We start from the raw sequence: 23,193 nt of genomic DNA, 5'->3' as shown, positions 1-23,193 counted from the left end.
TGATTGCTCTACATGTGCATGGTGAGTAGTAGCTGTCGGGCAGGCGCATGCGCATTGAGAGGCTCAGCATTAAAAACAAAATGTAAGCAGAAGACATCACTGACTGTGCCAGACTGCATTTATATAAACACACTCCTGCTTTATATGTGTGCTAGTTTCATTATTATTATAGCATTATTGTCTTCATTAACAGTAGCACTTGTAATAGGGTAGTACTATTATTATTAAAAACAAGAATCGTAACAAATCCAATACAGATTTTATTTTGCTCCAGGAGGGGTAAATGACTTTGAACCTTGATATATAGAAAGGTAACAAAAAACATAGTTGCTTTTCAGTCAAAAGACAGAGATAAAATACAAAGCCATATTTAATATTCCTTTTTGTTTAATATAACAGTAAAACATGGAAAACTAGAAATAAAATGGACAATAAATAAGAAAGATTAAAAAGTGAACAAAATAGCTGACTAAAATTGACTGGAAGCTAACTCTGGTACTTCTCCTAAAGTGCCCTGGAGAAAAGGCATTGAAAGGCATTAAAAAACCTGAAGTGTTGTGACAACTCATTTCAGTGTTCCAGTCTTGATGTGGGGACAGCAAGGAGTGTTCAGCTCATCTAAGAGACCTTTGTGGGGTGTGTATTTGTACAAAGTATGCCAAGTCAGTGGGAGCCAGGCCACTTAAAACTTGTGAAGAAGCACAAACAGGGGTAATGTGCTCATGTTTGCTTATCCCTGTCAGCAGACGGAGAGCAGCATTCTGGACCATTCGTAAGTGTGATATTGAGACCTGATCAATACCAACATAAAGTGCATTACAATAATCAAAGCGAGTGCTCACAAACTCATATAAAACTCTGAGTCACAAAAGGTGATTAAAGGTTTAACTGTAGAGAGCTGCCTGAGCTGCAAAAAGCTTGTCAGGTTAATTTGTTATCCCCACACTGTATCCCTGAGCTAAAATAAGTCTATGTGATTCACATTTCTATGTTATTATTATAATGAATATTATTATTTGGCTGCTGGATTATTTAACAGGTGAGGTAGTTATAGGCAAGAACATGAAAGACTATCTGAATGACTACGCAGTTACTGATGTATCTATATTATTTTCCATTTGAATTGTTATTGGGACATGAAAACGTCATATTGTGGAGGTATGTAAAGACAACAGGAGAGGTCTCAATATGTCTCACTCCAACTTCTTTATTAACGGTTTCACAACAACTCCACATACAAAAGTGCCGAACCTCCACCCCAACACTTCCCTTAACCGTGGGTGCGAGTGGAGCCACCTGGTGGTCCGCCACACATACCCCCCCTCAAAAAAAAACCCCAGTAGGGTCTCTTTTCAGTCCAGGACCCTGGGCCTAAGCAAACGGCCAGAACGACTGAACCTGGGAGGGAGAGAACTGGCAGAGGGAGGTCCATCCTGTGAATGAGGCTGGTGAATGGCGAGCAGGAAAGGCAGGAGGAATTTCAAACGCAGTTGGTTGGGGGGTGCTCCTGGGGGGAAAACCAGAGTCAGTTAACCTCGTGGAAGGAGGGCGGCCACGGCGGGGGCCTGGGCCAGCACTACATGACTGTCCACAAGAATATGTGCAGGTTGAAGTCTGTCAACACACACAGTTTCCCTACGACCCCCAAAATCCAAAACAAAATGTTTCTGGCCTGGTTCGATAACCCTAAACGGGCAGTCGTACAGTGGATGCAGTGGTGTCCTGTGGGCATCGTGCCTGACAAAAACAAACTTAGCAGCCTCTAAAGTCTTTGGAACAAAAGCATCAGGCAGGCAATGGTGCACCGGACCAGGAACACGAAGCGAGTGCAAAAGCGGGTTGAGGGATAGCACAGATGGATCGAATTGGGGCGGGGGGGGGGGGTTCTCGGGCAAGAATTCCCCAGGCACGTGGAGGAGCTGGCCAAAAACCAGTTCAGCTGGGGACGCGCCAAGATCCTCCTTAACCGTAGAGCGCAGCCCAAGCAAAACCCACGGGAGGCGGTCAACCTAATTGCCATCCTTTAAGGAAGCCCGAAAAACAGCCTTAAGCGACCTGTGTAACCGCTCACGCATCCCATTTGCTTGCGGGTTGTACGCGGTTGTGCGGTGGACCTTGACCCCCAGTCCCAGCCATAGCTGACCAAAGCTCTGACACGAACTGGGGGCCTCTGTCTGAGGTAATGTCCGTTTTTGTCAACCCAAGTTGACAAAAACGCCTTGGCCACCACTGCCATGGTAGTGGACGCCAGGGGGACTGCCTCCAGCCACCAGGTGGTGCGGTCGTCAATAGTCAAAAGGTGCATAAAACCTTGTGACTGCGGCAGGGGACCCACCAGATCAACATGCACATGATTGAAACATTTGCCGCTGTCAGGCGGGGATGAGGAACTGCTCCAGTGGTGCCTTGGTGTGTTTATGAACCTTTGCACGCTGGCATGGAATGCACGCCGCCGCCCATTCCCTCACCGATTTGTGAAGGCCTGGCCAAACAAACTTAGAGCTGACCAGAGGCCCGGACCCCTGGATGAGATAAAGCATGTACCGAGTCAAAAACCCGACGACGCTAACAAACGGGAACTACTGGGCGAGGGCGGCCAGTGGAAACGTCACAGACCAGGAGAGGACCGCCGTCCTGCACGGGTCTGTCCTCCAGCATGAGGCCCGTCTGTGCAGATTTAGGCGCGAGGATGTCTGGGTCACTGCTCTGATCGGCAGCCATGGCGGAGTAGTCTATGCCGACAAAAACGGGAGAAACCAGTGCACGGGACAAACAGTCAGCCACATGATCAGACTTACCAGCCACGTGCTGAATGTCTGTGGTGAACTCCACCTGGCGCTGCTGGCACGCACCCCATGGGTCAGAAACTTTGGACAATGCAAATGTCAAGGGTTTGTGGTCCACGTACGTGGTAAAGTGAGGACCCTCGAGGAAAAAATGGAAATGACGGGTCGCCAGATGGAGAGCTAGTAGCTCCCTGTCAAAAACGCTATAATTGCACTTGCTGTCTCGTAGCGTACGGCTGAAAAAGGTGAGTGGTTGCCAGACACCTGAGATTCGCTTTTCCAGCAAAGCACCCACCGCTATGTCCGACACATCAGTGGTCAACGCAATCTGCGCCGATGGGGATGGTTGGGTCAGCAGGGCAGCATTAGCTAACGCGGACTTAGCATCAGAAAATGCTTGGATGCGTTCCGGAAACCAGTCAACAGAGTCATTAGCCTTCTTACCTTTCAACGCCCCGTAAAGGGGCTGCAGCAGATACACTGCTCTGGGGAGAAAACGGTCGTAAAAATTCACCATCCCCAAAAATTCCTGCAGTGCCTTAACAGATATGGTGCCCCAGGAAGTCGAGAACCGGCAACCCAAACTGGCATTTAGACATTTAGACAGATTAATGATCAGTCCAAACGCCAAAAACCTGACGCAGATGGAACATGTGCTGCTCCTCCGAGCTGCTGGCCACAACATCAACATCAACATCAGTGCTCTCATATATTAACTTCTGTGTCAACAGTGTCACTGTGGACAAACGTCTCCGGGTGTATTCCAACCAGAAACCCTGGATGACTAAAGAGGTCCAGGTCCTGCTGAAGCAACGTGACGCCGCTTTTAGATCCGGTGATGGTGTGCAGTACAGTGCAGCCAGATCTGAGTTGAAAAGAGGCATCAGAGAAGCCAAGGCAGCGTACAAGAGAAGGATCGAAGACCACTTCAGCACCAACAACTCACGACAGGTATGGCAAGGAGTTCAGCACTTAACCAACTACAAACCTTGCAATACCACGTTGACTGAGGGCAATGCGGAGCTTCGGAGGAGCTGAACCACTTCTTCGCACGCTTTGAGGTGAAGGGACCAGAGGCAGCAGCAGCAAAAACATTGGACAGCAGCAGCAGCCCAAGCCTCATAGTGCAGGAATATGAGGTGAGGCGCACACTGAGGGCAGTGAACCCCAGGAAGGCCGCCGGACCAGATGGGGTAACCGCAAAGGTCCTAAAAGAGTGTGCAGACCAGCTGGCTGGGGTCTTCACTAAGATCTTCAACACTTCACTGTCCCAGTCCTGCATCCCGCCGTGCCTAAAGTCAGCCACAATTGTCCCACTGCCAAAGCGTACTAACATTAGCAGCCTCAACGACTACCGACCAGTTGCTCTAACACCTGTTATAATGAAGTGCTTTGAGAAACTGGTCCGACGTCACATCATGTCCTGCCTGCCACCCACACTCGACCCACTCCAGTTCGCACACAGAGCTAACAGATCAACTGAAGATGCCATTGCTACAACGCCCACACCACCATATCTCACCTGGAAGTGCAGGGCCGTTCGCCAGGCTGCTCTTTGTTGACTTTAGCTCTGCTTTCAATACGATACTCCCGGACAGACTAATAGTTAAACTGCTGGAAATCGGACTTCCTTCTACCACCTGCCGCTGGATCAGAGACTTCCTGTCAGACCGTGTACAGAGAGTTAGAGTGGGGCCTCATCTTTCCTCAGCCCTCAGCCTCAACACCGGCTCTCCACAAGGCTGTGTACTGAGTCCCCTACTGTACACTCTGTACACACATGACTGTGTTAGTACCCACCCAGACAACGCAGTCATCAAGTTTGCAGATGATACCACCGTGGTGGGGCTCATCTCAGGGGAGATGAGACGGCGTGCAGAGCTGAAGTTCAGAGGCTGTCAGATTGGTGTGTAGATAACAACCTGGACCTCAATACCACCAAGACAAAAGAACTGGTAGTTGACTTCAGAAGGAGGAAGTCCGAGCTGCAGCCTGTCAGCATCAACGGGAGTGCGTGGAAAGGGTCTCCAGTTTCAAGTTTCTGGGTGTGCACATAGACACAGACCTCCAATGGAGCTCTAACACCTCTGCGGTCTTAAAGAAGGCCCAACAGCGTCTCCACTTTCTGAGAATCCTCAGAAAAATGGACCTGAAGAAGGAGCTGCTGACCGTCTTCTACCGCTGCTCCATTGAAAGTGTGCTGACATATTGCATCGGTGTATGGTTCTCCAGCTGCACCACAGCACACAGAAAGGCACTCCAGAGGGTCATCAATATGGCCCAAAAATCATTGGACATCCTCTTCCCTCCCTGAAGGACCTGTACAGCACTCGCTGTCTCAAGAGGGCACGCAGCATCCTCGAGACTGTACACACCCAGGACACCGGGTGTTTAAGCTGCTGCCGTCTGGCAGGAGGTTCAGGCTGCTGAGGTCCCGAACAAACAGACTCAAGGACAGCTTTTACAACAGGGCAATAGCCCTAATCAATGCAAATAGCTGACCTGATTGGCTACCTGCCTGGACTTTTTTTAGGGGGAGGTAACAATGTTTAAAACAATAACAATAGTAATATTTATATTTATAACAAGGTGCAATAATAATTAATGTGCAATAATAACAGTGTGCAATACACATAACACTTATTCTTCTTTTTTATTTCTAAGTTAATATACTGTGTTGTGTTGTTTGTGTTGCGTTGTGATGTGTCATATCGTGTCGTGTTGTGTTATATGTAGTACCGACGTAGGACAGTTTTTCCAATTTCATTGTACTACTGTACTATGTATGACTGTGCAATGACAATAAAGAATTATCTTATCTTATCTTATCTTATATCATCGAGATATACAAAAACAAAGGGCAGCCCGTGCTAGACTGAGTCCATCAACCGCTGGAAGGTTTGGGCGGCACCTTTCAGGCCGAAAGGCATGCGCAGAAACTCGAAAAGGCCGAAAGGTGTAATGACGGCGGTTTTGGGGAAATCCACAGCACGCACGGGAACCTGGCGATCCCCATACCAAATCAATCTTCGAAAAAATCGAGGTCCCCGGAAGATGGGCAGAAAAATCTTGGATGTGGGGAATGGGATAACAATCGTTCTCTGTGACATTATTGAGACGGCAGAAATCCCCACCGACCATTAGATTTGGGCACCATGTGTAACGGGGAAGCCCAGGCACTATTCGAACGCTGCACGATGCCTAGGCGCTCCATGGTGGCAAACTCCTCTCGAGCAACAGCCAGTTTGGCAGGGTCAAGGCGGCACACGCGCGCAAACACCGGGGGCCCTACTGTAGTTATGTAATGCTCCACCCTGTGCTTCATCACAGTGCTCGAGAAAGTAGGGACAGTCAGTGAGGGAAACTCAGAAATAAAACACTGAAAAGCGTTACCAGAAGGTAGTGAGTTAGCGTGCACCACGGGCTGAGCACCCCGAGTCAAACAGGGTAATGAAGAAAATGACACAGCGTCAATTAAACGTCTGTTGGCAATATCAACCAGCAGTCCATGAGCACAAAGAAAATCAGCGCCTATTGTAGGCACAGAGCTAGCAGCAACTACAAAGTTCCACTGAAATTCCTGGTCATGATAAAAAACAGTGACCAATCTTTCACCGAAGGTTTTGATGGGGGCGCGCCCCATCAGTGGCCCGCAGCCCTCAGCCAGCCTGTCCGAGCCAGCCGGGGGAAGAAGGCTCTTCTGTGAGCCACCCAAAAAAAACTTAGTTTAAAAATTTTGTGATGAACAAGCCGAGCGTGAGTCCTCTATGAAAAGCAGCCTTTCCTTGTTGCCAGCGGTTGTGGCCGCTACAGAGCGCCTGTTTCCCTGGGTCTTAAAACTGCAAGGCGGCAGACAGCGTCGTGCCTTTGCTCCAAAACGCAGATGATAAGAACACAGCCCTTTTTGGCGGTGCGGCCGTGCAGCGATCCCAGCCACCATCGACGACTCGGAGGGCCCCTGGAGTATCGTGGGGGGGCGAGGGATGACGCTGGTGAGTCTGGAACAGGTGGACACCGAAGCTCCTGGTAGCCAGGACAATGCGATCCACCTCTTCCTTCGTGGCCAATAGCGGGGAGTTGGCAAGGCCAGCGCGCACCGGAGCCGGCAGCTGTCGGAGGAAGAGGTGGATGAAGAGGAATCCTCTGTCATCCGTGCCCAGTAAGGACAGCATGCTCTCCATGAGCTCGAGAGCGGTACCATCGCCCAGGCCCGCGAGAAAGAGCGGAGTTTCTCGGCCCGCTCAGCGTCAGAGAAGGAGTAACGCCGCAGCAGCAGCGCCTTGCGGGCAGTGTATTTGCCTTGGGTGGGGGGGTCCCGGAGGAGAGTACGCAGCGGGTGGAGAGCGGATCAAGCGAGGCCACCACATGGTGGTATTTCGTATCGTCGACTGAAACTCAACGAAGAGCAAACTGGGCTTCTACGTGCACGAACCATGAAGGAGGGCCGTGAAGCCAGAAATCCAGCAGCTTAAGCGCCATAGCAAACGCAGCCATAGGCGGCACTGGATCAATAAAGTTTTATTGAATTGAAAAACAAAAACAAAACAAACAAACAAACAAAAAACAATTTCCTTTGGGGTCAACCTTCAGGATCAATAAAGTTTTATTGAATTGAATTGAATTGAAAAAGGTGGAAGTCTGGCGGCAGCCGATACTCCCAGGCCGGAGCTGGCTTCGTCTTCGAACCTTAGCATGTTCGCCACAGGGGTCACCAATGTGGAGGTATGTAAAGACGACAGGAGAGGTCTCTGCTGTGTCCCAAAACGTCGGCTGCATCCTTCGGAGGACCCGGCCTTCGCAGTCTATGTGGGCCGGGTCCTACGAAGACCGAGAAGGCCGGAAGTACGAGGCTGTGAAATGGGACGGTCTAGCCTTCAGATTTGTGTCACCGCTGTGTCGGTGGAGTTTAATAAACTCGGCCGTCTGCTCCTTGCTATCTAAAATATAACAGGACACTGGCGTAAATTCTCGACCGTCTCACACTTCTGTTTAATCAGTTTTCTGTTTGACGTTTATTCCGCTGTGTGAAAATCCCGGAGGAACCCACCCGATGGATTAATAAAGTTTTATTTAATCTAATAATTGAATAACTTTGATCTCAGCCAAACCGATTTACTCCAGAACAAATAAAACACCGAAAAAAGCCAAACAATTACATTTTTAAGTTATCTGAGTGACTTATATATCATGTTTAAACTGAGTAGCGAAAGAGTGGGGGTCTGAAAACGATGAAGCTGGGAGTCTGCTGCTCTCGCCGGCTCGAGTGACCATTGAACCCCCTGGCTTGCTATCGAGCGGGTGGGTAACAGACGTCTCCGAAAACGTCGGCGCACTTTTGCAAATATGCGATGTCTTGATAAACCAAGCAAATATTTAAAATTTACTCAGTTACTTTCTCGCCTGAAAATATGTTAAAAGTTTATTTTGTGACCCAGAAAGATTAATAAGAGTAATTTTAAAACTTAGTAGTGGCCGCCATTGTTGGAAACTGAAATTGGCTGGGCCGGGCTATGAATTCTGGGATATGGTGGGCCACGAAGGACACACCCGACCCATCCTTCAAATTCGGGGAAATGAAGGACTCATTTGTCGGCCGCATTTGAAGGAGTCGACGAATTGGGACAGCCTTCGTCGCCTGGCTATGACGTAATCGGCCATCAAATGCGGCCTCTGGAGGATGCAGCTGACGTTTTGGGACACAGCTAATATATCTCACTCCAACTTCTTTATTAACAGCTTCACAACAACTCCACATACAAAAAGCGCCAAACCTCCACCCCAACACTTCCCTTAACCATGGGTATGAGTGGAGCCACCTGGTGGTCCGCCACAATATATATAATTACATGCAGTGTCTGCATGTTAAAAATGTCTTTGTCCTAATGTGTTTTTTTTTTTTCCATGTACATATTTGCTGTTGAGGAGTTGTTGTTTCTCTTCTATAATGTCTCTGATTTTATCAGCTGCTCTAAGATCATGTGCATATAATTTATTTTGCACATAGGGTACAGCTGGAGTTAAGTAGCAACAAACGACAAGAGCACCTGGCTGCAGCCACTGGGGAGCGCCATATTGCGACCTCCACAGTAACCAGAAACACTGACCTCCACAGTAGCCAGAAACAGATGACTCTAGTTATGTTGCAGGAGAAATTTTGTTTTTGTGATATATCCCGTATTTTGTTAATACTTTTAGCTAAATTTTTTATCCATAAATGTAAGTTTACTATTAAAACACCATATTTCTGTTATTTTCTTAAGGATGTGGAATTGTTTTTGCGTGTATTTATATAATTTTTTTTTTTTACCCCTGGTTATTTGTATTCACGTTCTATTCTCTTGTATACTTCATCTGTTTGTATGTTTTATACTCATTCTTTGTTCAATAAAGTTCTTGTTTAAAGAAATGTATCCCGTATTGCAATATTCTGGAATAAAAGGTTTTAAAAATATAGGATGTACTTAAAATAGATAAGAACAATCGAGTTTGGCAGCGAAAGCTAAATTGTGTTTTTGTTACTATTGATGCTGCTGAGAAATAAACATGGTTCTATTAAGTGTTTTTCAACCCTGTTTAAAAAAAATCACTATCCCTTCAGCTTTTTTGTGGCAAAAAGTGTCCGTTTCTGCATAACGGGGGCGCTGGAGCCTATCCCAGCTGTCATAGGGCGAGAGGCGGAGTAGTCATTACTAGTCATTACTTTTTACATTTTGAAACCTTAAAACACATTTTTTTGGTATAACCCAGATAGCAAGGAAACATTGAAACAATGTTGAGTCAATATCAGGCGACGTCATTGAAGCAACGTTGAAGTGTGACGTTGACCCAACGTCACTCTTGCACCCATTTTTAACGTTGAAACAACGTCAGGTTTTGATGTTGAATCAATGTTGAAACCTGACATTGATTCAACGTTATATTTTCTAATACTCTTGACATTGAAACAATGTCAGACTCTGATATTGAAACACTGTTGAGCTATGGTGTTGATTTTCCACCTCTTTCGCATTTGCTGGAAGACAACCTCAAAACTCACTATTTCGTTTATTAGCAGTGCTACTGGAAATTCTTGTGTTATTAATAGTAGAGTCTGGGACATGTAATTGAGTAACATCACATTGATGATTATGCATTGTTATTTTTGTGCAAGGAGAGCAAAATAGATAAAACTCCCTCACAGCTTGTTTGTTGCCAAAAATGGCCACCTTTTCTTTACGTTCACAAAATGCTATAAAATGTAAAACATTTTTCTACTTTGACCAACTTGACTCTTTAAATTGGCACCAGTCCTTGTCACCAAAACCAAACGTTTATCTAAATTCATTTTTTATCTTTTAAATGCCAGTGAGATTATACATTACCAGTAACCTTTCAGAAAAAAGGGGATAAAGGTCTAATTTTTTTCACCATATAATTGATGAAACTTCCTATTTTTTTCAGTTGAGCATCGGGACAAGGCTGTCTTGCAATTGTTGAGGTCACTGTGCGCCCTATTTCTTCCAGGATCACTCTTCATTTGTAGGTTTTAGAGGACTCCTACTACTGTGAAGTGGTTTTCATGGGACAAAGGCATTGTATTCCAAGACATCTGGGCGACTGTAGAAATAAGCAGTAATGCCCTTCCTGCCATCTTAAAGTCCAATCATTGCAAATTTAGAAATCGGATGTCCTTGCAGAGCCATAACTCCATCTTGTACATCCGATTTCGACTGAAGCTGTCTGGTGAGGCTTGCTATGTCCATTTTGATTGTTAATGATTAAAAATGTTATTCTTTTACTGTTACTTTTTGTGAATGACAAGGTTTAATACCACTTAAAAAGACACACACACACACACCAAAAAAAGTAACTCCGCCAGAGTGCCTATTTCGGGTCACTTTTGCCGGTCCCAAGTCCGGATAAAGGAGGAGGGTTGGAATTATTGAAAACAATAATAAGAGAAGAGAGAGGAACAATTTAATTTGTAGTTCTAAATATATTCTATATATTCTAAATGCTTTTAGGGTGGGTTTTTTTTTTTTTATCACTTTATGTCTCTTCCACGATGTTATTTCTCTCTCTTACAGCGTCTGTTACAATTACATAGGCAGAACCAATTATGCATATTAGGCGATGATGTCATTTAGCGACTTCTAGCAACTTTTGGACACCCAATAGCGATTTTCCTCACTGAGGAGTTGCCAACACTGCAAAAGACATTGCAGAGTGCAGCAGGACTTTGAGTTAGGTGTGGTTGGTGGCTATCTAACCTATCAGTTCTGTCTTCAAGGGAAGCCTCTGGGCTAATATTGTTTCTACGTACTTAGTTATTACAAAGACGCGGACCGTATTCTGTCATTCAACTCTCTGATGTAATCACATTGAGTATGCATGAAATAAAATGTTAACATAAGACTAGGTTTCCTTTATTTGTATTAAAATGAATATTAAGTGTGAGTAAATGTTTTTTTATATAACAAATAACCCAACAACTATCCGAGTACCCTTTTTTAAACATTATTTTTAGTATTTTAGCACAACGTCGATAAACAATGACTTTAAAATCTCCGTAATTGTCTTTCATGGGTCGCCGTACTGTGCCCGCGGTGAACCAGCTGTTGCTATGCAACCATTAACGCGTCGTCTCGGTCTGCGACACAATGGCGGCAAGAAGTGTTGATAAAAAGGTCCAGCCCTTCATTTCGCAGGTTTGTAACATTACTTTTTCATGTTAATGTCTCTCAGACCATTAAGCTGAGCTTTTTAGTTGTGCCTAACCAAAAAGTTTTACTAATTGAAGTAACTATGGCAACCGTTTCTGCTTCCGCCAACAAGTCATGGCTTCTGTAGTAGCGACCAGAATTTGATTTCAGGGCTACTCATGCGCAGATATTTTTAAAAACAAAATCCACACGCACAAAAAATCCACACAAAAAAAACAAAACAAAAAACACCAAAACATAACAGTCTCATTCTTACTGTTGCACATCAAAGTTACGAAAAAGAGCCTTATAATATGGCATAGCCATGTTCTAGTGAACTGGATAACCTCTGATAGTGATAATATAAAATAATGCAGCACTAATAAAAATAAATTAGAACAGCTAAGTACAGAACAAAGCAGGTCAGCTAGCAAAAACACGTACAAAAGGAGGAAAATAGTTAAATAGAAAAAAGTAGAATAAAAGAGCTTAACGAGTATAAATCTAACAAATAAATGCTGGTATTGTGGTATCAGGTGGAATGTGAAATTTGTCCTTCAAAGGGTTTTGTATGGATGCTTGTTTGTGCCATTGAAAAAACAAAACATTATTTCGACTCACTAACTGAAACCGCTGAGAAAATAAGTCAAAACTGAGAAAATAGCTTGAAATTTGACTTATTATGTTAAAATAATTAGTCAAAGGAAAACTTTTTTTTTTTCATAGTTGTTGATAACTCTCCTGTTATGTCATTTTTTGTTGATGTTTAGGTCAAGAAACGTCCATCCTCTACCAGTAAGGCTGAAAGGTCCAAAAGAGTTGAAATAAGGGCACAGTCAAAATCTGCTTCTGGTCAGGCAAAGAAGCACACAGATGAACTTTTAGCCAAAGAAGAAGAGTACAAGTAGGAGTTGTTCTCACACCCGCTTGCTTTATTTATGTATATAGTAATTGCACTAACCCTTCTGATAATTTTAACATTGCATTTTGGTCTAAGTTTCTCATTTCTGTCAGAATAAGTTATATTTGGACTATTTCTTGCACTTGTTTAATCAGTAGTTCTTTAGGGCACTGACCAGTACTGGTTACTTATAATAATAAAAAGTAACTTTGTCCAGATAGAGTGACCCACTTTTATCACCAACAGTTCTGCAGCAGTAAATTTCAACTTGTTTAAAGTTGTTCATATAAATCTGCTTATTCATTATTTTATTTCCAATAGACTCCTTAATGCAGAGCTGGAAGCCAAAACAGCAGATTTAGTTAGACAGGCTGAGCAACTTATGGTAAGTTTTGCATGCTGCAACAGGTTTGCATTCAGTAATTGGAAAAAAAAAATTTGTGAGTGCAGTAGCACTAAAAAAGTCAGATGAAAGAAGTTAAGAAGGGAGCATGCTTACTTTAAAGTCAAAACTCTGTGTTTATTTTAGAGAGAACAAAGTGAAGTTCTTTCAAAGCCTTTATCCAATGTCCTGCTCACAGACACTGAAGAAGAAGAGACGTCCAGGTAAAAGGGTTGATTTCCTTATCTCCGATCATTCGGATATATCATTTTAGCAAAACCTCCTTGAAAAGAAAGATTTTTTTTTAAAAACTCATGTGCATTTGCATCTCTCTGTTTAACTGTTCACTTGCAGGATAACAAAGACTAGGACATGTGCTGTGCAGCAGCCTGGTGTGAAGGTCTGTATCTCATGCATTTTGCTCAGCAGTTTGTATTATCGTTGTGGACATTTTCAGCTCTGTTCAGTTTTAGTTTTCTTAGCAGAAGTTGAAAACAAGGTGTTTTATATTGGTATTTAAAGAAGAAAAAAGACCCAGTGCTATTAAAGAGAAACCCCATCAATCAGACGATCTCATATGAGCAGCACTTGTCTACTGTGGTAAGGAAAAACTCCCTTTTAACAGGAAGAGACCTCACGGAGGAGCAGCCAGTGGGGAGTGGGGAGTGAAGAAAACTGCTCGGGCATCTTAGGAAACGCCCCTCAACCAAAGCTCTTAACATCTTAGCATAGGGAGGCTTCAGGGTCATGTGAGCCAGCCGAATTAGCTTTATTCAAAAGTAACCTTTTAAGGCTAATCTCAAAAGTAGAGAGACTGTCAGATGGACTCAAACTGGGAGCTGGTCCCACAAGAAAGGGGCCTGATAACCAAAAGCTCTGCCTCCCATTCCACTTTTTTTTTTCTCTTTTCTTTTCATTTTTTTTTTTACCTTGGAAACAACAAGAAAGCAATCTGTGAGCGACGTGTACAGTGGCCCTGAGAGGTCAAACACACAGTAACTTCATGGATGAACAAGTGATGAACAGCAGCAGAAGTGATAAGATAACACTAAACAGCTAACAGCAAACATCCATGGATAGCTTTACATGAATCTTGTTTAAACCCCACAACACCAAACGTAATCCTCTATTTCTCTGAAGTATGTCTCAGTGCAATCCTCCAGATGTTTTGGTTTCCAGCACTTCTGCAGCTGTTCCATCACTTTATTGTCTCTCCAAAAACACTTCTGTTGTGAATTTGTTTGTTTTTTTAGCTTTTGTGGCGCTTTTTTCTATTTCCGCTGTGGTTTTTTTTCTATTTCCATTCTGTTTTGTGTGTTTTTCCAACATTTTTCTATTTGCTGGTGTTTTCTTAAGTTGCAGTGTTTTTGACCTCTCAGGGTCACCTTAGAAGTGTCCTGTTGGGGTAACAACGTGCTGTAAATTCTTTACGGTCACTTCACTATTTTTGTGTAATTTTGTTAGGAGGTGACCAAAAAAAGTGTTGTATCAAGATCACAAAATATGCTGAGTGGAAAACAAGTGAAAGATCCCCACTTTAAAACTGGGTGAGTTTTATTTGTATATAATTTCTAAATCCATTTCAAGCCTTTCTGCTCATAATAAAACATATTGTAGGGGTCCCACCTTTTGTGAGATTTATTCTCCAGGATGAATCACACTTTACAGGTTTTCCCAAAATTGTGCTTGATTGTTTCAGGAGCTCAGAGGATGATTTTGAAGCTGTAGAAGATTCTGCTAATTCATTCTTGGCAAAGACAATTCACAGCATGGAGGAGAAAATGAACAATGCTGTTGTTCATGAAAATGCTGTGGATGAAATACCTAACTTTGGAGACAATGTAGGATCAGGTAATGCTTATTTCACTTAAAAAAATAATAAACCACATTTTTATTCAGTGGGAACAATGACTAAATAACATGTATAGTTTTCCACGAATAGGCTTTTTTCTGTCAGATGATTTTTGCCCCTTGAGAATCCGAAATGAAGGCCAAACTGGAGCTTTGAGATTAATTCATTCATGTGATAAGTTTCATATGCTTATATAGATTTTTTTTACAAGCGTATAAATCTGGTTGTTGTCATACTTCATTCTCTCTTAAGGAGTTTCAGAAGCTCAAATACGAGTCCTGAAGGCAAAACTCCGGATTATGCAAGAGGAACTGGACCAGATCTCATGTGAATATTACAAAAAGGTAATGTAAATATTTATATATATAACTATAAACAGAAATGTTGCTGCTGATGCCTTAGATTAGAGAGAAAAAGTTACCTTGGTAAAATATATAACGTTGTCGGTCCTGATCCTTAGATTGTTTAACACAGCATGGATGTATTATTGCATCTGGATTGTTTTTTCTACTGCTCAGACTCAGATATTAAAGACATTAAGTGTCTGAAGTATCTGAACTTATGTCTCTGCAGGACGATGAAAACACAAAACTTAGCGCAAAGATTAAGGAGCTGGAGGAGGATCGAGCCCGGCTGCAGAAGACCGTGAGCATTCAGCAGACACAGATCGAGAAGCACCGAGCTTTAGCCGCGGAGTCCAACAAAAAATGTGATGGACTTCAACTGGAAGTGTCTGGTTTGAGCAAGGTGTGTGTCGCCAACAGCTCAGAGCACAACGCCATAAAAACCTATCGCAGTCCTGCAACATTTTCTTTAAAACAAGCAGTAAAACTGGACAGCATAATTCGTCTGAGCTGCTGTTGTGTGTCACCTGTTTTTGTGCTCTGTGTAGGAGATAGAAAATCTGAATAGATCCCACAAACAAGCAGCAGCTGTCCACAGCACGGTGGAGGTCCGCCTGAACCGAGCTCTAGAGGAGGTGGAGAGGTTGAAGACTCAATTGAACAAAATGAAACAGGAGAAAAAGGTAACAGCATTAAAACAGAGATTCCTGTATAAACATGTCTGTGTTTTCTATGTTTGTCTTTATATCAGAAATATACAATAGTCAAAGAAATTAAAGGAATACTTTTTAATCAGAGTACAGCATCAAGTCAGTTAAACTTGTGGGATATTGATGTGGTCATTTAAGTAGCAGAGGGGGGTTGTTAATCAGTTTCAGCTGCTTTCCTGTTAATGAAATTAACAGCAGATGCACTAGAAAGGGAACAATGAGACAACTGCCCAAGACAACAATGGTTTTACAGGTGGAGGCCGCTGACATTATTTACCTCTTCATCTTATCTGAGGGCTCTGTGCTGAGTCTGCATAATAAAGGGAGGGTTTGTATGAATTCAATTCAATATAAAACAACTCTATTACCAATTTGCTTTGTGTACAGGTCTATGGAGTGGCAGTGTGATTTTCCAGTGTCTATATTGAATAACACTCCTTTCATCTTGTGATAGCTTCTGTTACTATCTCTTAAGTTAACAGGTCAGTTTTGACCCGTGTCTTAAATCAGCCAAAGAAAATAGCCTCAAAACGGTGTTTAATCATCCAGTTTGTTTGTTGCTTATCAGTTACCTTGTTAGGCTACCTTATGTCTGGTTTTAATTTTTTTGGCTTGGCCTCCCGGCTCCTTTCTCTTCACAGCATACCTCTTGTTTCTATCTAAAAAAAAATCGTAAATTGAACCTCAAGAGAATTTAGGGGAAAAAAAAGGTTATACTGAGAAGTGTTATTACCTATAGTAACAGTTTTATATGGAAAGGAACAAAACGTTCTTTAGCTGTCACCTGTGGCCCTGGGTTGAACCTCAGTGGAAGGAGCTGCACCCATCTCTCCTATACATCCTTGATGGGAGCAAGTATATCAGATGTTGCTCTAGTATGTCTGTTGTAAAATCTGAGGACTCAAAAGGTCTGAAGCGACATTGGTGACTGAAAAATAGTTCTGCCTGTCAATGCTTGGTCTTGCTGCTTCATCTGTACACTGCAGCAAGAAGGACACCATTATAAGCATGCAGGTATTCCTCATCACTGTCATTCCAAATGTCACTGTGGACTTTTTTTCCTTCAAGGATTGTGATAGCCATGATGACTTTTTTTTTTAGTGACAATGGCATGAACAAATCAAACCACGAGCAGGTTCAGCACCTGTGACCTCCTCATCAGATCTATAGATCTGATGATCTATATTATCGTCCTCCTCAGAAAGAGGGTCATCCATATTGCTGTGCTGTTTTATGTCCTCAAAGAAATTATCCAGAGCTTTGCTTTTTATAACTCTTCTTAATTTTGCATGCTGCAAACTGGTGATGTATACTCTCCAAGTTACCAACTACACTGAGTTGGTCTTACATGACTTGCTTCTCTGTACATTTCCATCTGGATGACCATTTCACTGAAGCAGTAGGGATAAAAAGGGCTGTTTGTTCAGGGTAAGATACAAACAGGAAAAGAGAGAAGCCCCTAACGTCTCTCTGACAGTGAGTGAGATCACAGTGTTTATGATTTTAGTTTTGGGTCTAATTATTGTTTTATAGTCTTATATTATAACTGGGTCAAAACTGCACAAAGGTCATAATTTTCACCAGTGCTTTTTGTAATTTAGTGAAATTGAAGTTTTGTTTTGTTTAAATAAATTCTTAACAAAGGCAAACAGCCTTGTTGTGATAAACACATTTAAAAGGCACATTTATGCATTTAAAAACTAAAAATGGGTCTGTACTGACCACAACAAAAGAACAAGGTTGCTTAATGATTTGGTGGACTGCTTCTATGTGGTTAAGAGACTGAAATAATGTTGTGCATGTTTCTCATCTTATCTGCTTTTCCACAAATGGTTCTTTAACTTCTTTAATGACTGAGCCTTTTTCTCGAGTTCAATAAGCAAAGGCTCCACCCTAAAATGGGTGGATTAGATTGAAAACTCTGATTATGCACTCTGTATTATTCTTAGAAACTACAATAGGTCATTCAGTTAATTAGGTTGCTTTTGAAGGTAACACTGTAATGTTTATCCAGTTGAATTGAGGTTTGCAAATGTAAAAAGGGTTGATTACATTTGGAAATATTTCATTAGTATTAATTACAAGGCACTGCATGCATGACATTATGATTGGGGGCTGAGCCTCCCCTAAAAGTTCGAACCTATAATCGCCCCTGGAAAACAAAAAGAAACTAAAAACAGATGCAGCAAAATGTGCCAAATTAACCAACACATTAGCTGTCGGGCTGTTGCACCAAGACAGAAGTACCAGCAACAGCTAGTAACCAAACTTCACAGCGACAGCAGGCTACTGCTGCTAACACCAGCTGTGAAGAAGTGAGGAAGACACTCCTAAAAGCTAGTGTAGTCACATGCTGCAGTGCAAATAAGAAGCCAACCATAACTGTGCCAATGGGATTAACATCTGCCTGGATCAAAAAAGCCAGGACCAATTTTTTTTGTCCCAGTCCAGTCCTGTTAAAAAGCAGACTTCCATTGCAGGTATAAATACTACCATCAAAATAAAACATTTGTTTAAAATACAGAGGTTTATAACCGATAACAAAAACAAAATTCCAATATGTAATCATTAAAATCTTGTTATAGAGACACAACAGTCGCAAAGTGTCTTATATTTATTTGTATATCAGCTATTCTAATTAAAGAGGCATAGCAGAAAAACACTTTTAAAGACATGAATTCATAGGTGTAGTTAAAGATACAGAAAAAAATATGAGTTAAGGTAATGCTATTATGTCCTTCACACCAACATCTTAGTTTGAAGATCTTTCACATGTATATAGAACTGAATTTTAAGCTGCACACTAAAATATCTGCTTTGAAGACTTCAGATTGCACAAACAAGGTGAGTTCCTGCTGATCCTGCACTCATTTCTGCTGTTTGCCTTCTTTTATAAATAAGGACAAAATAACTGAGGAACATCAGAGTAGAGAAAATCTGCTGGCTGAAAACAAAATGCTCAAAAAGCAGAAAGCTGAACTCATCATGGGCTTCAAGAAACAACTGAAGCTAATCGACATTCTCAAAAGGCAAAAGGTACGAGGCTTCATGTTACTCTGTTAGTGGATACTCTTCTTACAGTTCTTAATCTTAAGGGTTTTTTTTGTGTGTGCAGATGCATTTTGAAGCTGCTAAGCTGCTGAGCTTCACAGAAGAAGAATTCATGAAGGCTCTAGACTGGGGGAAGTCATAACAACTGAATGTCTCCACTTCCATTTGTTAAAAGCTAAAAAGCTTGCTGTTATTTTAGGATACTTCTTTGTGTTGTAGGCCTCAGTTGTCTCTCAGAACATGGTCAGACAAAACGTTAAATAGATTTGGTTTGTCACTTCAGTTAAATATTGGCAGACTGAGTCGCCACGTCAGTTTGGAATGATGTTAACTCGGTGCCTGTCAGCACCTCTTAATAAAAATATGTCCCTGAATCGGTCCCTTGTATCTATACGTCTGTAACTCTACACTGCCCTCTAGTGGCAGATTGGAGGAGAAGCATCTAATCGTTGGCCTCCCAGCCATCATCAGAGAACGCATCAGCCTGACGTGTTTTAAAGTGTTTTCTGAAGTCTTCATCAAAGTGTTCCAGGTCATCCTCCCGCAGCAAGCCCTGGAAACAAAAACACAAGTGTTCATACATGTGTTTGATCTGCAGCTGCATAAAATTATTTGTGACTCGTGTATCGCCTCACACCTTAGGCAAGTATCCAAGGAGTTGTGTTGCGTGACGCTTCAGAAGCCTCTGCCTCTCTTCTTCAACGATCTGTCTCCGCAACGCCTCTTTCTGCTCCTCAATCGCTCTTTCTTTAGCCTCCAGCTCCTGGAAGAGTTAAGAGAGTTATCAAAATATCACAAAGCACATCATTAAAAGGATACATTAAGATTAAAAATGATCAAAGAGAGTAATTTATACCATGTCGGCCTCCTGCTGTCGTCTTCTGTCCTCTATTAGTTTCTCCACCTCACGTTTGTGTTCAAGCTGCTTCATGCGTCGTTTCTGGGCGTTCATCTGCTCTATACGGTCGTCCTCTGCGAACTTGGCCATCATCATCTTCCTGAAGGCCTCCTCTTCCTCTTTCTCAGCCTGCCTCCGCATCTCTTTGAAAGCCAGCTGCTCCTGGAAGGTCTGCTGCATCATCAGCCTCTGTCTGATTTTCTTCTCCATCTCTTCCTGTTACCCAAAAGAGAAAGAGCGAGTGTCACCAGTCTGTCACACAGAGAGTCAGACAAGCATTCACACCTACGGTCAATTCAAAATCACAACATAACACACTCTTTTTCCTGTGGAAGGAAGCTGGGCAGAGTAAAGCTCCTTACGATTTCTCTCTGCCTGTTAGCCTCTTCTTGCTCTTCCAAATAAAGCTCCTGACGGACACGCTCCATCTCTTCACGCTGCTGCTGCTCCTCCTCGATCTTCACGCAGAGCTGCAGAGGACAGAGACGTTAGTTACAGATGCACTCCGGCGTCGTTCACCAAAGAGTTAAGAAGCAGAGAGTCTTCACCAATTTATGGAGATGCTCCTTCGCCTCTTCTCTCTCTTTTAGCTTGGCCATCCTGTCCTCCTCCATGTGCTGCTGCTGCCTGGCAAACTCCATGATGCGCCGGTTCTCGGCCTCCATCCTTTCTCGCTCCATGCGTCTCCACTCGGCCTGCTGTCTCTTGAACTCTTCGACGTGCTGCTGGGTGGCTCTGACTTTCTCCAGTTTCAGCTGCCGCTCCCTTTCAGGAAAACATTTCAAGAAGTCACTCATCCTGTGCTACCTCAGCGTCCCGTTTAGAAGTAAGCTGTTGTCTGAGACACTCGCTATTGTTTTTTGCGGGTATTTTTTCATCTAATCATGAAAAGATTATGAATTAGTAGCAACTCACATCTGATCCTCCTCGTAAATCTTCCTGACGATCTCGTCCACCATGAGCTTCTCTTTGAGGAACTCCTCATACGCCTCCTGTCTCCTGCGCTCCCTCTCCATGAGCTGCTGCTCCAGCTCCTTCTGATACTGCACCATCTCCTCCTGGCGCTTCTGCTGCAGCTTCTGCTGCTCAACGGCTGCCCGCTCCCGCTCGCTCCTCATCTTGCGAGCGTAGTCTGCCTCTTCACGCTAAAAGACACATCATATTTATACAACCTACAGACTTCAGAGCATCCTTTGTATTCTTTGTACTCACCCAAAAGTAGTAGTCTTGGGTGGGGAGAGTTTTGGTTTTTTTCTTGTAAGATATCCACAGTTCAAGAGTATTTGTTATATTCAAAGAAAGTCTGCCCTCAGGACTCACCATTGTCTCAAACCTCATGACCTCCTGCTCAGCAATCTGTGCGGCTCTGTCCTTGTTCAGGTACGCAGACTTCAGCTTCAATTCCAGCTCTCGAAGCTCCATGCTGAAAAATACACAAAGAAAACAATTAACAGGCAGAAAGTGACAAATGTCGAACGTAAGTGTTTGTTTACTGACCCAGAGCCTCCGGTAAGTCAGGGTAACGAGGTCAGTGGGTGTGTGTACCTGTTCTCTTTGATATACTGCCTCATTTTCTCCTCTTTCTGCTTCTCGTGGTTGATGCGGGCCAGCTCCCTGGCCATTCTCTCCTCCTGTTCAAGCTGCCTTTCCCGGTTAACTCGATCCTCCTCCGCCTGTGAATCACATTTATTTATCACATTTAAAGCTCAGATAAGAGAAAAGTGTCAGAGGGATATTTTTCAAAGTTTGGATCTAAAACCTGTAATTAGTTATTGATTATGAAACAAAAGAACTCCTGGCCACAAACATGTAAAACCTCCGAAAGACACACTAAATAACCACAATCCATGCAGGTAAGACTTATGGTGGTTCTGAGGCTCCAGCTATCTATCTCACAGATGTTTTTCATCACTTTGTGGTCATTTATTTTTTATCGCTACAGCTTCTTAAAGGTTATTTTGCATCTCATTTTGATTGTTCTACACCTCAGCGCTGCTGTCTCTCTGTGATCTTTTGTTCTGTATTTCTTTCTAGGGGTGAATATCATATAATTATAACTCAGGGATAAGACAAAGTGCCCCCTGATTCCTTGGGGCCTTGAGTCTGTGCCCAGTAGGCACTGTTCATGTCAGCACTGTCAGTATTGGCTTTTTAAGGATTAACTATACTAAAAACACCCTCAAAGAACAAGTTCTTCCAGCAATCAAGCAGAAATCTGGGAACAATCTTTGAATTTTCAGGTATGGTGAAGTATCAAGTCACAAGGCATTAAAATTAACATTTTTAGTTGAATTAACATTTTGGATCCATGGACAGTAAACTCCTCACATCTTAATCCGATCAAGACTTGGTCAATTCTTTAAAAAGCACGTCTTATTTTGGACTGTAAAGAGTTTAGCTGCAAAGATACTGGTCTGATGTAAAATCAGAAATGGAAAATATATTAGATCTGAAATTGGAGACAAATTCCAATAGGTGAGGCTGAGATGGTCTGGACAGGTGCAGTGGAGGGATATTGGATATACTGGACAAAGGATGTTGAAGATGGAGCTGCTAAGAAGGAGGAAAAGAGGAAGATCTTAGGGGAAATTCATGGATATAATTAAGGAGGGAGGGTTGGTGCTATGATGAGATGGAAGGAGTTGATCCACTGTGGCGATGGGAATAGTGAAAAGAAGAAAATGATATATGTAAATGGAGATGGTCCCGAAATCTCTTATTCTATGCCTTTATACTAGATGTATGCCATTACTTTATTTATGCTGCAAGGAAAAACATCTACTGCTTTATTTGGTTTCATTAGAATACTTTACATGCATTTTAATTAATCCCAGAAGAATTTATTTAGTTTTTCATTTGAAGTATTTGCTATTATGCTGAAGGGATTTTTCTCATTAAAAAAGTTTGTGCATTTCTTTTATTTCACCAGATTTCAGGATGGATCCATCTCTCACCTGTAAAAGTGAAAACCAATATATTCAGAAAAATAAAACCGAATAGAGCGTGCTTAAATGCCAAACGTCACCCAAGAAACAGACACACAAACCTTGAGCAGGGCGCTCTCTATCTGCTTCTCCCTGAGCTCCTGCTGCACCTGTCGCAGATATCTCCTCCTCTCGAAGCCCTGCTCCTCCCTCAGGCTGGCCTGGACCTGCCGCTCTCTGTCCACCCGCTGGGCCTCCTGCTGCCGGTGCTGCTCCTGGACCCGCCGCTGAGCCATTAACCTCTGCTGGTGGCTGTACATCCTGTTACCACTCTGTGTCCACAACAATGACACGGGAGGAGAAAACACGTGACCAGAAACAGGCGCTATGTTAACTTTAAGGTAGTGAACTAGCAGCCAAGCTAACGTTAAATTCGCTTCTAGGATTTACCATGTTTGAGGTTCTTCTCTTGGATTCCCGCTTTCTCAACTCAAGCCTTTAACTTTCTTTAACGCAGAAAACTTGGAATGGACTGAAGCGAATGTTAATCCTCGGTGTTTCTGAGCGGGTCAGTAGCTGCCGCGAGTTACCTCGGTCAGTTGTTTGGCGTTTCGTTGTCCTGGGAACGCTTCGTCTTCCTAAGCTGGGCCAATAATAATGAGCG

General features: G+C 43.0%; 2 protein-coding genes across 2 annotated transcripts; one reads left to right on the top strand and one right to left on the bottom strand.

Annotated features, from left to right (window-relative positions):
• Positions 1 to 11,381: 11,381 nt before the first annotated feature.
• Positions 11,382 to 19,081, top strand: tex9 (testis expressed 9). Its single transcript, XM_031758046.2, has 12 exons — positions 11,382 to 11,473; positions 12,238 to 12,371; positions 12,690 to 12,753; positions 12,898 to 12,974; positions 13,105 to 13,150; positions 14,215 to 14,297; positions 14,450 to 14,601; positions 14,855 to 14,946; positions 15,176 to 15,349; positions 15,495 to 15,629; positions 18,558 to 18,692; positions 18,772 to 19,081. Exons 1-12 carry the CDS (start codon positions 11,426 to 11,428, stop codon positions 18,847 to 18,849), a joined length of 1,218 nt encoding a protein of 405 aa, XP_031613906.1. The 5' UTR covers positions 11,382 to 11,425; the 3' UTR covers positions 18,850 to 19,081.
• A 37-nt stretch (positions 19,082 to 19,118) lies between these two features.
• On the bottom strand, positions 19,119 to 23,146 carry mns1 (meiosis-specific nuclear structural 1). The gene is made up of 10 exons (XM_031758045.2): positions 22,980 to 23,146; positions 22,652 to 22,861; positions 21,151 to 21,278; positions 20,926 to 21,028; positions 20,521 to 20,750; positions 20,154 to 20,370; positions 19,968 to 20,075; positions 19,564 to 19,821; positions 19,345 to 19,470; positions 19,119 to 19,260 (listed from the first exon to the last, which is right to left on the bottom strand). Exons 1-10 carry the CDS (start codon positions 22,980 to 22,982, stop codon positions 19,150 to 19,152), a joined length of 1,494 nt encoding a protein of 497 aa, XP_031613905.1. The 5' UTR covers positions 22,983 to 23,146; the 3' UTR covers positions 19,119 to 19,149.
• Between the last annotated feature and the right edge of the window lie 47 nt (positions 23,147 to 23,193).

Source organism: Oreochromis aureus, linkage group 1 (genome assembly GCF_013358895.1).
Source record: "Oreochromis aureus strain Israel breed Guangdong linkage group 1, ZZ_aureus, whole genome shotgun sequence".
Taxonomy (NCBI): domain Eukaryota; kingdom Metazoa; phylum Chordata; class Actinopteri; order Cichliformes; family Cichlidae; genus Oreochromis; species Oreochromis aureus.
The sequence above is the reverse complement of the archived record's forward strand: the minus strand, read 5'-3'. Positions and strand labels throughout refer to the sequence as shown.

Bases quoted from the DNA above. Each gene is read 5' to 3' on its own strand.
- tex9 (XM_031758046.2), top strand. From the start codon at position 11,426: ATGGCGGCAAGAAGTGTTGATAAAAAGGTCCAGCCCTTCATTTCGCAG. The intron at 12,975-13,104 runs GTAAAAGGGTTG...GTTCACTTGCAG, and splicing joins GAAGAAGAAGAGACGTCCAG to GATAACAAAGACTAGGACAT. The intron at 15,630-18,557 runs GTAACAGCATTA...TTTATAAATAAG, and splicing joins AAATGAAACAGGAGAAAAAG to GACAAAATAACTGAGGAACA.
- mns1 (XM_031758045.2), bottom strand. The intron at 21,029-21,150 runs GTACACACACCC...TGTATTTTTCAG, and splicing joins CAGTATATCAAAGAGAACAG to CATGGAGCTTCGAGAGCTGG. The intron at 20,371-20,520 runs GTGAGTTGCTAC...TTTTCCTGAAAG, and splicing joins ATTTACGAGGAGGATCAGAT to GGAGCGGCAGCTGAAACTGG.